This window comes from Suricata suricatta, chromosome 13, assembly GCF_006229205.1.
Source record: "Suricata suricatta isolate VVHF042 chromosome 13, meerkat_22Aug2017_6uvM2_HiC, whole genome shotgun sequence".
NCBI lineage: Eukaryota > Metazoa > Chordata > Mammalia > Carnivora > Herpestidae > Suricata > Suricata suricatta.
Window position 1 is genome coordinate 3,178,421 of NC_043712.1, and position 13,409 is coordinate 3,191,829.

Consider the following 13,409-nt stretch of genomic DNA (forward strand, 5'->3'; position numbering starts at 1 on the left):
GGCCGGGCCTGCGGGCGGCGCCGAGCCGCTGTTTCCGGGCTCCCGGCGGAGTCGCAGCGTGTGGGACGCAGTGCGCCTGGAGGTGGGCGGCCCCGACAGCTGCCCGGTGGTGCTGCACAGCTTCACGCAGCTCGACCCGGACCTGCCGCGCCTGGAGGTGGGTGAGCGGGCCGGGGAGGGGCCTTGCGCACAAAAGCAAGGACAGCAAGGAGGGGCGTGAGGGCTGCCGCACAAAAGGTCCAACTGTTTGGGGACCGGAGCCGGGACCAAGTGGTCTCCCCCCTCCCCATGCCCAGCGGCACCATCTGCCCCGGGACCTGGCCCCACCGAGCTTCTGGGTGGGCCAGCCCCGCGCCCCTGCAGCCCAGGTAGAACTCTTCCCGGGCGCTGTCACTGTTTACATCTGTGAACTTCTGACAGCAGGGCCGGGCCTGCACCAGCGGTTAGGCTCCGCGATGCAGGTGGTGAGCTAGTGGTTTGGGTGGCAGAGTCCTAGTTAGCGGGGACCACAAGCGCCTCCAGACAATGCCCTTTGGGGGCAGACGGGGATCCGATGTTCAGAGCTGCCCGGAGAAGCAGGGTGCAGGGCGGACAGGCAGGCCTCCGACCTGTGCGCCTAGGTGTCCAGGCAGGGAGGTGGGGAGAAGGCCCTCTCAGGCTGAAGAGGTGACTCATTTCTGGTTGTCTAGAAACTACGCCGACACTCTGAATTCATGAGGACTTGGGAGGGTTTAGAAAAGGGGCAGGAGCCCGTCATGAATGGGAGGGCTGGGTCGTTTGTTTCTGGTGTGCTCTGGGCAGGGGGGCCCAGTGGGTCGTGGAGTCCCCACCTCCCACCTGCCTGTGCCCCTGACCATAGCAGAGTCCGGCAGAATCCAGGGACAGGGCCCCTCACCCCGTTCTGCCTGGGCGTGGGGCCTGGACACAGGCTGTCCCTGGGTCTGGGGGCTCAGGGCACATCTAGGCCAAGCCAGAGCCTCAACAGTGAAGGTAGAGCCCCCCCACCCCCACCGAATTGGTGCCCCCTCCCCTTCCATCGCTTAAGCCACAGGACCTTGTAGTTGCTGGAGATTGCCAGCCTGGATGTACCCCCAGTGCCTAGACGGGGTCTAGACGTGTATGTGCCCGAGGATAAAGCAAGTCTCCGTGCCCTGCATGGGGGAAGACGGGGCGGGAGACTCCTCTGGAGCTTGGCGGATGGCGGGCCAGGCAGCCCTCCGGCCCTCATCCACCCACAGCTTCGGGCTTTGGCGGCTGGAGCGGCCCCCCAGGGAGGGTGGGGGTAGGAGCCTGACACCAGCCCAGCACTCATCTGACTTTCATTATGTCTGGCAGCGGCTCCGGCTTTGTGTGCTGGGAGGGTCCAGCGAGCGAGCGTGCGTGCGTGCGCACAGGGGCCGGGCAGGTTCCTGGCCCGGGTGGGGCGGCCCTTTGTGGCTTCTCTGTCCATCTGCATCCCGGAGGCACCGAGGGCGGGCGAGGCAGATCTGAGCCCTTACCCCTGCTCCCCGCTCCCCTCCCCTCCCCCTCTCTGTCTCCCTCTCTCGCTGCTGCTCTCCCTCACCGGCCTCAGAGCTGAGTGAGATTCAGGCCGTGGCCGCTGTTTAGAAATCAAAGGGGAAGCTTCTGGCTGGGGCAGGAAAACCAGGGTCCTGGCAGAAGAGGAGGCCACTGCCGGAAACCAAACACAATGACCATTTACCATGGGCCAAAGGGAGGGGGGCCGGGGAAGTCCCTGTCCCTCCTGCCAACACAGTGTGCCCCCCCCCCCCCCCCATCCTGGGGCTGATTTTCTGGTCCCTGTAGGCAGCCAGAGCTGCAGCGGCCCTGCTCACGGTCCCTGTCCTGTCTGGAAACCACCAGGCAGTTTCTGCTGGCCCTCCCCCACCCCCGTTTCCCACCACGCCTCCACCCAGCCCTTCCCTCTCTGGGCTGCCAGATGTCCTTGCACCTCTGGGCATCCAGTCATCATTGTGTTCCAGAAAACCAAGTCACTGTTGACCTGGCTTGGCCTGAGGGGCCCTCTGCTTTCTAGAGGTCACCTGGCCCATGCGGCCCTCTCTGGGCCAGGCCAGGAGGAATCCTCAGGCTGCAGCTGGTACCAGCCTCAGGCACCACCCCCTCTCTCCAGCTGGCTTTGACCAACCCTGCCCAGTACCATAGATCCCACTTTATAGCCGATAAAGGGGGAGTCAGAGAAGTGAAGTCCCTGATTTTAACGTACACGAAGCCAAGATGGACACGCAGCCAGGATTTGAATGTGGGCGGTTCTCTGCTGGGGGCCTGCTGTATTCGAGAGCCCTCCGTAAGGATCAGAGAAGGTTAGGGCAGATCTACGCATGTGGGGGGAGAGCAACGGAGCCAGGGCCAGGCAGCGCAGAAGCCCCCGGGCAAGTGAGGGCTAAGGATGCTTACAGACCAGGGGAAGGCAAGAGTCCATTGGGCCAGAGGACACTGGGGAGGGTTTCTAGGAAGAAACAAGTCCAGAACTGGACTTCAGAGGTTTTAAATCGTAGCTCATATGAGCCAGCACTTTGTAGGAGGCCCTGCACTAAGTAACACACGTGCATTATTGTCTCTTGGCTGCCAGGATCAGCGCTTGCCCACTTCACAGATGAAATAGCTGAGGCCCTAGAAGTTAGGTTGCACAAACTCCCCACCCTAGTGAGTGGCAGAGATGGGATTCTGACCCACACCACGTCACCGTAAGCCTGAGCACAAGTCTGGATGGAACGGAACAGGAGGGCTTCTGTGTTCTGGTAGAAATAACGAGGAGAGTGTCCCTGCCCCCAGCCCCCTGCCTCCTTCCCGGTTGTCTGGTCTCCTGCCCACACTTTGTGCAGCTCTTCAGTTTCACCCCCAGTGCGAATTTTGCCTTTGACACGGAGGCCCTAGAGGCATAGCCTTGGGTGGGAGGGGGTCTTGATCGACCTGCACACTGCCGTCTTTGAGGAGGGGGCAGCCTCCAGGCTGCAGGGCGAATCAAGTTCAGGAGGGGACTGACTGCCGCCTGCTGGGCCCCCACGGACCCCACGAGAAGAGGAAGGGGGCCCCCGCTGGCTGGTACTGGGTCCCCCGTTCCTTCTGCTGCGCTGCCTCCCTGGGGCAGCCGAGGTGACTTCTCACAGGTGAGGCTCCGTTCCATCCTCAACCTGCAAGTTGGATGTGTGTCTCTAGGCCGTGGTCTTCACTGACGTGGAAGGGGCTGGAGTGACCGCGCTGCCCCCCCCCCCCGCAGCCTCTGAGCCAGCCGGTGGAGGCAGTTTCAGGATGCGGTGCCCAGGCAGTCTCAGACTGGCTCCCCGGGGCTGCTGGCCGGCCACCGATGGTGCTCATGGCTTGGTACCGTGCTGTGGCCACTGTGTCCCAGGCTCAGGCTTCCGGCCTCCAGGGCTCAGAGACTCAGTGTTCCCGGAGACGCAGCTCTAGGGAAGCCTCCGCTTCTCGGGGTGGGAGCAGAGACCCACAGCCTTGGGGAAGGAGAAGCAGAGCTCTGAGCTGTCCCGGCCTGCATCCCACGGCGGGAGCGAGCGGGTGAATAGTTGGGAGGTTGCTTGGGGAGCGGGGCAGGAGCATGTGGCTCAGGGGCCTGCGTTCGGGGAGCTCTCGGGGTGTGGGTGCTGCCTCGGCATTTCCCTCTCCGCCCCAGGGAGCGGTTGGGCAGCAGCACTGGGCAGTCACACCTGGAGGCAGAATGTCCTTTTGAACCGAGGGACAGCGTCGGACAGGCGGGTCCAGAGCTGGGGCTCTGAGGGAAGGGAGCTGCGGGGCCCCTTGAAGCCCTGGACCTGCTCCCCAGCCCTGAGCCTCGGTTCCCTCGTCTGGAAAATGGGCCTGATACCGTTCCTCACCTAGGGTTCAGGTGGAGACAGAGAGGTGGCCTGGCGAGGAGTCCCCGCAGTGTCAGAGCCAGATGGGTGGTGGCTGCCATGGTCGGGCTGTCTGACAAGGTCCAGGGGAGTGCCCGGGGCCTGGGCTCCGGGGCCGGTCTGCCCTGCTACCCAGTGCAGCTGGCGCGGTGCTTCTCAGGCCTGGGTCCTGTAGCTGACCTCAGGGCCCCATGGCAGGAACCTGGGCCTCCCCCCAACCCCGCCTGCGTGGAAAGGTGCGGGCGCTATGCCCCACCATCCTCAATGGGCTGCGTCCTCCCTTCTCTGGACTCTGCTGAGGCTGTGCGTGTAGCAGCCACAGTGGACCAAGGCAGCAGCCAGGGCTGGCCAGGAGGGTCATAGGCCAAGGTTAAAATCCCTTCCGCAGCCGCCCCTCCCTGACTCCTGACCTGTGGTTCCCTGCCCAGCTCTTCCCTTACCTGTCAGGTGAGGCGTTGGGGGGTTAAGTGTGAGACGTGTGTGCAAAGCCTGGTGCCCAGCAAGGCCCACAGACTTCAGACGCTGTGGTTGGACTGGACCTTCCATTCGCCCTGCCCTGCACCCCCTCTGGGACCAGGCCACCCTCCTCCTCCGCTGTCACCAGCCACACTCCCTCAAAGGCCTGGTCAGTGGTGGCCTGTCAGCCTGGCAGTCAGGAGCCGGCCTGGGGGGGACCGGAGGGTGACGGGTGGTGGCCAGGGCCATCCTGGGGGCGCCCTCACTCGTCCCCGCTCAAGGCACATTTCCTTCTCTTTAAAAATTGTTTTATTGTTTTTTATTTATTTTTGAGAGAGTTGGAGATAGAGCGGGAGCAGGGGAGGTGCAGAGAGAGAGAGAGGAGGACAGAATCTGAACAGGCTCCAGGCTCCGAGCTGGCAGCACAGAGCCCACAGCGGGGCTCGAACTCACAAAATGAGATCATGACCTGAGCTAAAGTCAGACGCTTAACCGACTGAGCCCCCAGCCACCCCAAACTTCCTCCTCTTTATATGCTGATGACTAACTGAGCTCGGGCTGATGGCGAGGGTTCTTGGGGACAGCCTCTTTGGGGGCTCTGCAAGGCTGGTCCCCAAACTCCAGTTTCTGGGGTCCCCAAGCTCCCCGATTGCCCTGGCAACCAGGTACCTTGCAGGGTCCCCAGCAAAGGTCCCCTTGCCTCTATGGGCTGCAGTGTCAGGGGGCCAGGAGGGTGGTTCTCCCCCGTCCAGGGGTGACCTCGGGTCTCACCCGGTGAGAGTCAGGAGGCAGGACGCCCGCCAGAGCTGGAAGGCGAGGCCCTGCCACACATGAGGGGCATTTTTCTTCCTCCCCCGTTTTTGGAGCTTATGGTCTAAGAGATAAACCAGGACTTGGACTTGAGAAGTCCTGATTCTGTCAGCCCAGATCCTCAGTCCACTCTGTGAATGGGTGTGGGAGGCCGCGTTTAAACTGTCCCGAGAGACTGGGATCCAGGGAGGGCCCATGAGGCCCTCTGATCTGTTTCCCACTGTGGCTCCGGCGTTTGAGCAAAAGGCTGAAAACTCCAAAGGCTGCAGGGCTGGCTCGGGCAGTTTTAGGACTTCTGCCCTCTCTGCACTGGTCCTCCTCCAGGTTCCCAGGGCTCTGGCCAACCTCCCTCAGGTGCCCTCAGGGTTTTCCCTGCCAACTGTCTATCTGCAGTCCCTGGGGGCTGCTCAGCAGCAACAAGGTCACCTGTCCCTGCTTCCTGGGCACTTTCATGTGCCAGGTGCCGAGCTGGGCACGCTGCGTGCATTCCCTCAGCCCCTGCTCTTGCCCTGTAGGCAGCCGCTGCTCCTCTCCCCATTTCACAGATGAGCTCACTGAGGCCAGGGCCAGAGAGGCACGGCGTTCTGGGGTCTGGTGGGTACCGGGGAGGGGCCTCGTGCGCCAGTGTCCAGGTAAGGGCCTAGGGTAACCTCCGTGAGCCAGGGCCCCTGGACAGCGGGCCTGAGTGTGACCAGGTCTCCATGTGTAGCCCAAAGAGGAGACAGGAGGACACCATGGTACCAGCTTGGGCCCTTCTCCGTCTGCCCCAGCCCTGGACCGGGTCTCTTGGGAGAAGCCAGTCCGAGGTAGAGACCCCTGTGGGTCTGGAGGCCCCTTATGGCCCCCCATTGTGGCTTCCCCAAGAAAGGTATGCCCAGGGGGGGCCGGGGGGTGATCTGAATGATGGTGCCATGCCGTCTCCAGATGTGGGGACCCGAGTCACCTTGTAGGACAGATGGCAGGACTAGGGGGAAGCCAGTAGGTCCCCTCAGGTCTCTCCCGAAATAGGGGATGGGGGGGTCACCCCACTATTCTCCCTTGGGGGAATGGGGCCTGGCCTGCAGTCAGCTGGGGACAGGCATCCTACTGGCCTGTCATCCTGAGAAGGCTGATCAGGTGACACACTACCAGATGCCACCCAAGCTGTTTCTCCATCTTGTCCCTGGGCTCTGGGCTGTACTCAGAGGGCAACAGAGGGTGGGGTGCCCCTGCTGCTGGCCTCTGCTTCCTGGGGGCCTAGGGGCACCCTCCCCCCTCCCCCCCGCTTGAGCCAAGCTGTGGAAGGTCAGGCAGCGTGTGAGACACGGCTGCCAACTGGGTCTCAGGGACCTGGGGACACTGGTCCCCCCAGGACACAGCCATCCTTGTGGCATTCTTTTCCCTACAGAAGCCTCCCCTCGGGACATCTGCTGCTTGCTGGGCCGCTCCCATTCTCCCCCTGGAGCCTTCCTGCCCCTTGCCAGAGCCCTGCGCTCACCGGGCCGCCCGCTCCTGGGCCTGCATGCTGCCAACAGGGTGGCCCAGGGTCACCCCAGGCACCAGGGCCCTGCTCTTCCCGCCCAGAGGGTCCTGGGGGACAGATGCCAGGCTGTTGGCTGTGTCCCTTTTCTGTCCCTGGAAAGGGGTGGGAGCCGGAAACGAATGCCCGGGTCTGCCAGTTCTGCCCAGGCCCCAGGGCAGTCTGCTTGGGAGCCTGCGTCTCTGTCCGCTCTTGGCTTCAATGGCGCCTGCCTCAGTGCCGCTGGGAGCCGCTGGTTTTGTTTTGCTGCGCGAGGGAGCTAGAGCGGCTCCCCATCTGTGTGACAGGGTGGTGACTCCTGTCCCTCTCCATGTCCCGCCCAGTCCCCCACCCCCCACTGGGAAGGGGGCCCCTGGGGGTGGGGGGTGGGGCTCAGGGACCATGTGACACACAGGCCAGCTGCTCTGCCAGCGAGGCTGAGGCTGGTGGCTCACTGCCGCAGCGCCTGCTCTCTGGACCTGTCGGGGGCGGGGGCGGGGGGGGGGGGGCTCAGCGACAGCCTGGCCACAGCCCCTGCCATGGCTGGCCTTGATGGAACCCCCACTGGGAGCCAGGTGCTGTGCAGAGTTCAAGTCCACTGTCCTCTAACGGGCGGGTCCTACATGGGGACCTCCCCATCGCTGCCGCCAACCTGGGTGTTCAGGACACGGACTGTTCCCAGCTGGGCCAAGTGTGGGTCCAAAACCCTGGAGAAGGGCAGGTCCTCCAAGCCGAGCCTCGGTCTGACCCCTGAGAACATGCCGAGGTGATGGGGTCCCAGTCGGCAGGGGACAGCTGGTCCGGGAAACCTGTCTTGTCCGAGGCCTCTTCCAGGCAGGGAAACAGAAAGTGAGCCCCTGGTGTTTCCCTTCCTCAGTGGGAGGGCCACTCTTCCACGTGCCCCGGCTCTTTGAGGGGCGTGGGTGTGGGAGGTGCCCAGAGTCAGGGTGACCTCCGCCTGTGGTTCCCGCTAACTTCCCAGAAGCCCGCTGGCTCTCTCTCTGGAGAGAATGTGATCGCAGTGGCTTCCCCGGTGGCATGGTGCCCAGCGTGGGAGGGCGGCCACAGGTCAAAGGAAGTGGCTTTCCCCGAGGGCAGCCCCCAGGGCCCTCAGGGTGGGCAAGGGGTGAGAGGCCCAGGCTCCCATCGCTGCCCCCAGGGGTGCAGCCGCAGCCCAGCTTGGCCAAGGGCTTCAGGGAAAGCACTTTCGCCCGGGTCTTCTGTAAGCTCCACGACCGCCTCAGGTCAGGGCAGTGACCCACGCTCCCAGCTGTGGGTGAGGACCCTGCAATGTGGCTCTGTGCCAAGTGGCACATCCCAGCTCCTCCCTAAACTCTCGGAGGTCCCCTTCTTACCGCAGGCTCGCCCTTCCCTGGTCAGGGGCAGGTGGGAGAGGCTAAGTGGCCTTGGCCAGGGCTTGATGGTCAAAGCCCCCAGGCCAGTCTGCTCAGTGGGAGGGGCAGCTGCCCCCTAAACCAAGGGCATTTCCTCTCTGCTCCTGGTCCAGGGAGCAGCCAGATGACGCCCTTTCCTGTCCCCTCTACAGCCCTGTGGTTTTGGGTCTCGTGAAAGCCCGGTCATCTGCCCAGACGCGTGCCCCATCCTCTTTTTCACCCTGTCCCCATGCACGTGACGGGGACAGGGAAGGGGAACTCCTCTGTTACCCAAGAAAGCGCCAGGGCTTGAATGAGCAGAAAGGGAAGGAAGTGACATCGCCTGTGGCCCTCGGGGATGCCCAACACCTGCCCCAGACCCGTGATGCTGACTCCAGGGCTGGGCCAGGGTGCTGACGCGGGAGGCGGGGGCACGGCGGGCTGGGAGACGTGGGGCCCCTGGCCGTGGGGGAGGTACCTTCTCCGGGCCCTTCTGCACCTTCTGGGTGCCACGAGCAGGCCGCTGGGGGTTCAGGAGCTTGGTGGCCTTGTCTTGCTCATACCTAGCCTGTGGCTGGCGGGGTGGGAAGGGCAGCGCTGGGGGCGGCGTGCATCTGCCCTGATGTTCCTCCAGAGGGCCGTGGCACGGGCGGCCCGTTGAATCCTGGCCTGGGGCCCCGTGTGGACACTGGGCCTCGGCCAGGGACCGGAGGCTCATGGGGACAGCCCCTGACGCCCCTGCCCGATGGCTGGGCACTGTCTCTACAGAGCTACACACAGGAGATTGGCGAGGAGCTGGTCAACGGGGTCATCTACTCCGTCTCTCTGCGAAAGGTGCAGGCACACCACGGCACCAACAAGGGTCAGCGCTGGCTCGGGGTGAGTGCGGGCGTGGGGCCTCCACCCCCAGGCCCCTGAGAAGGCCTGGGTTCCAGCGCCACTCAGCCATCTGTTGGGCTCCCTCCTGGGGCCTTCCTGCCTAAGGGCTCCACAATCCCCCTCCCAGAGGAACAGGGGCCTCCGCGCCGCACCCCCTCCCCGCCCCACTCTCCGGTCCTGGGCTTGGCCAGGACCATCACCCTGCGCATATCTGATCAACATCAAAAAAAAGACTCTGTTAAAACATTTATATTAAAAAAATTTTTTTTTATTTATGAGAGAGAGCTCGTGAGTTGGGGAGGACAGAGAGAGGGGGAGATGGAGAGTCCAAAGCAGGCTCCAGGCTCCGAGCTGTCAGCACAGGACCTGACGTGGGGTTTGAATTACGAGATCATGACCTGAGCCAAAGTTGGACGCTCAACCGACTGAGCCACCCGGGCGTTCCTAGAACATATATATATATATATATGTTTTTAATGTTTGTGGGGATTTTTTTGAGAGAGAGAGCGAGCGAGCAAGCCAGTGCATGTGCATATGCAAGCAGGGGAGGGGTGGGGGATCCCAGGCAGGCTCTGCACTGACAGCAGTGATCCCAACGCGGGGCTCGAACCCACAAACCGTGAATCATGACCTGAGTCAAAGCCGGACGCTTAACCGACCGAGCCAGCCAGGCGCCCACCCCCACCCCACAAAGACCCTTTTCAAAAACCACAACAAAGACTTTTCTGCCATGTTTGGCCGCCGGTGATTTTGTGTCTTGCCCCAGGTTCTCTTGTTTTAATTCGGGTCCCTGGTTCTGTCGGGCTGTAAGCGCACCCTTGCAGACCAGCACGCCCTTCCATGTCCCCTCGCTTGGAAGGGCTAGTTTTACCCAAAAGGGAGGGAGACCGGGCTGCTGTATACTTACTGTCTCCCGGAACACAGCCTCGTGACCTCTCCAGGCCAGAAGTAGGGCTGGACTCCGCTGCACGGTGACTTAGCCTTTCAGCGCTGAGACCTGGTCCTGATGCCTTCCCACAGCCACTTCCCCAGGGCTGCGCTGAACATCCCGTGTCTCTTCCCACACCAGAATAAGCCTCCGTGTTCTCGTCTCTAGAATGGGCAGGCTTTGGCAGGGCTCACGGGAGCGACGCCCGTGATCCACGGAGGGACTGTCATTACGTTCCGCTAACAGAATGACCCAGAAGAGCTGGGTTAGTATTGTTTTAGTCCTCCCCATCCCTGATCCCACTTTTAAAGCTGAGAACCTTTGGGTTTGTGGTGCCTGGGTGGTTCAGTCGGTTGAGCGTCCAACTTCAGCTCAGGTTATGACCTCATAGTTTGTGGGTTCGAGCCCCACGTCGGGCTCTGTGCTGACAGCTAGCTCTTCAGATTCTGTGTCTCCCTCCCTCTCTACCCTCCCCTGCTCACGCTGTCTCTCTCTCTCAAAAATAAATAAAAAACATTAAAAAAAATTAAAAAGCTGAGAAACTATGTCTGCTGGGGGCACGCGTGGCCCTGCTCTTGCCGCGGGTCACGGAGCTCTGGGGAGTTCATCTGCGCACCCGTGTCCCCACCCCAGTGTGAAAACGAGTCAGCTTTGAACGTGTACGAGACCTGCAAGGTGCGGACGGTGAAAGCTGGCACGCTGGAGAAGCTGGTGGAGCACCTGGTGCCCGCCTTCCAGGACAGCGACCTCTCCTACGTCACCGTCTTCCTGTGCACCTACCGAGCCTTCACCACCACCCAGCAGGTGCTGGACCTGCTGTTCAAGAGGTGAGCACGGCCCCCGCCCCCTCCTGGCCCTTCTCATCTCTGCGCCTCAGGTGTCTCATGGGCACCCCACATGGGGTGTGTCCCACTGTTGCAACAAGCCCCCCCAACCCTGTGCCAGGCCCGTGGAGGGGGCTGCCTGGGGCTGCGGCCATTCCTCTCTGCCTCCAGCCTGGATATCCCGTGCCTGGGGCAAAGCTGCTTTCGCCCTAGATTCCATACGGGGGACCCATCCTGGGGGCTGGTGGGGGGCCCCAACCCCCTCCAGTGTCTGTAAGGTGCTGGTTGGGCTTCATTCACTCAACACAGGGACCTAAAGCCCATTCTAGACATTTCGCATAATCCAGACCAGGGCTTCCATTGTCATCTAGAAGTCCCCTAGTAACCCTAGACATCATAGCAGGTACGGTAGATGTGATGACCTCATGGCCTTCTCTAGATACAACTACATCCTTCCTTATTCTGATGAAGACGGTGGACCCCAGGACCAACTAAAAAAGTGAGTGGACTTGGGATCTGATGGGAGGACCCCCCCCCCCCGGTTCCAAGGTGGGGGACATCTAGGGCGAGGGCGGGGGCTCTGGGCAGAGCCCTGACTCCTACACACGCTGTGATTCTTGCTGGAGGGCTGAGGTGTGGGGAGGGCTGCAGGAGGAAAGGAGCCAGACAGCTGGGGCTGGGGTCCTGGGCCCGAGGGAGCAGAGGGGAGGCTGGGGGCTGAGAGAGTGGGTTCCCCCCACAGCCCACGCCAGCACTACCTGCCCTGATCCTGGGTCCCAGGAAGGAGGTAGGGGGGCCCACCTGCTCACCCATCGACCTCACACGTCGGTCCCCTGAGTCCAGCTGCACGTGGGGCTGGGCAGGCTGGACACTCGTTCCTGACACCAGTGTCCTTGGGAAGAGGAGGCCCCCACGTGCCTCGAAGGCAGTACAGCAGCCGTCGGTGCAGGAGCTGGGGACGAGGGGCCACGAGAGCCCATGCAGGCTGGGCGGGAGGACACTGCCTGTTCCCTCCCGCTCACACAATTATGCAGCACCGACTGTGTGCGGCTCACACACTTATGCAGCACTGACTATGTGCGGCTCACACACTTATGCAGCACCGACTGTGTGTGGCCAGGGCAGGGACAGAGCAGACACAGCATTCTTCCGCCCTCCTGGAGTTTACGTTGCAACAAAGAGGCCCCCAGACAGACAGACAGAGGGAAGAGTCAGGCCTCCCCAAGGAAGACAGGGGTGCTCACGCCATTGATGGAGGGCTCCCTCCCGTGGAGATGGCCAGGCCCTCGCCTGCTGACCGGTCCTGCTCCTGCCTGGATGGCCAGTGGGAGTGGGCTCGGGTGGCCTGGCCTCTGGATGAGTGCCCCAGGGGCACTGCAGGGGGCTGTGCGGAAGGAAAGGCCAGGCCTCTGACTCTGCTGTCTGCCCCCCCCCGCTCCAGTGCCATCTCCTCCATCCTGGGTACCTGGCTGGATCAGTACTCAGAGGACTTCTGTCAGCCCCCAGACTTTCTCTGCCTCAAGCAGCTGGTGGCGTATGTGCAGCTCAACATGCCCGGTTCTGACCTCGAGCGCCGCGCCCACCTTCTGCTGGCCCAGCTGGAGCATGCAGAGCTCCCAGAGCCCGAGCCCGAGGGTGAGGAGGCTGGCGGTAGGAGATGTGGGTGTCGGGGCTGGGGCGGTGCCGGGCCACCCAGGGAGGAGCCCTGGGGGCCAGTGTGGGGCCAGGAGGCAAGTCTGGCCTCAGAGCACCCAGCTGCGGACTGCAGGGGGGAAGAGGTCCTGGGGTGGCGTCCCGGCTGCGTCCTGGCTGCGGCTTCTCTGGGAGGCTCTGGGGTGGGTTCTGTCTCTGCAAAAACACCTGGAAATCTATTTCTTCCTATAGCTCTGTTGCCAGTTTTAAAACCAGCTCCAGAATTAGAGCCAGCTCCAGCACCAACTCTAGTGCCAGCTCCAGAGCTAAAGCCGGCTCCAGCACCAGCTCCAGCACCAGCTCTGGACCTAGAGCCAGCTCTAGCACCAGAATCAGACCCAGAGCTAGAGCCAGCTCCAACACCGGCTCCAGAACCAGAGCTCGAGCTGGCTTCAGCACCAGCTCCAACACCGGCTCCAGAACCAGAGCTAGAGCTGGTTCCACCACCAGCTCCAACACCGGCTCCAGAACCAGAGCTAGAGCTGGTTCCACCACCAGCTCCAGAACCAGAGCTAGAGCTGGTTCCAGTACCAGCTCCAATTTCAGCTCCAGACCCAGAGCTAGAGTTGGTTCCACCACCAGCTCCAGAACCAGAGCTAGAGCTGGTTCCAGTACCAGCTCCAATTTCAGCTCCAGACCCAGAGCTAGAGTTGGTTCCACCACCAGCTCCAGAACCAGAGCTCGAGCTGGCTCCAGTACCAGCTCCAACACCGGCTCCAGAACCAGAGCTCGGGCTGGCTCCAGCACCAGCTCCAGAACCAGAGCCGGCTCTATCACAGACTCTAGAGCTAGAGGCAGCTCCAGGACCCGGGCCTCCCTGGCCTTCACCTGTGGCTGCAGAAAACGGTCTGAATGAGAAGCCCCATCTCTTGGCCTTCCCTCCAGACCTGGTGGCAGAGCAGTTCACGCTGATGGATGCAGTGAGCAACTTTTCTCAGCCGGGTGGGGCAGGGGAGCACCTTCCTCTAGCTTCTGGTTCATTCCCTGGTCCATATCCCAGCTCCGCCATTGCTGCATGACCCCTGGACTGTGCGTGTGGAAATGGGACCCTCCCCAACCCATCCCTCTGCACAGCGATGA

General features: G+C 62.4%; 1 protein-coding gene across 6 annotated transcripts in view; it reads left to right on the forward strand.

Annotated features, from left to right (window-relative positions):
- Positions 1-13,409, forward strand: part of RALGDS (ral guanine nucleotide dissociation stimulator) — a 39,115-nt gene that overhangs the window by 15,974 nt on the left and 9,732 nt on the right. For 3 of the 6 annotated variants that reach the window (XM_029921160.1, XM_029921157.1, XM_029921161.1), the window contains exons 2-6: positions 8,775-8,885; positions 10,447-10,640; positions 11,038-11,136; positions 12,079-12,272; positions 12,522-13,249. In XM_029921160.1, coding sequence (XP_029777020.1) covers positions 8,775-8,885; positions 10,447-10,640; positions 11,038-11,136; positions 12,079-12,272; positions 12,522-13,249 — 1,326 coding nt within the window. The remainder of the gene's footprint in view (positions 1-8,774; positions 8,886-10,446; positions 10,641-11,037; positions 11,137-12,078; positions 12,273-12,521; positions 13,250-13,409) is intronic. The other 3 variants (XM_029921162.1, XM_029921158.1, XM_029921159.1) reach the window with 3 other exon arrangements.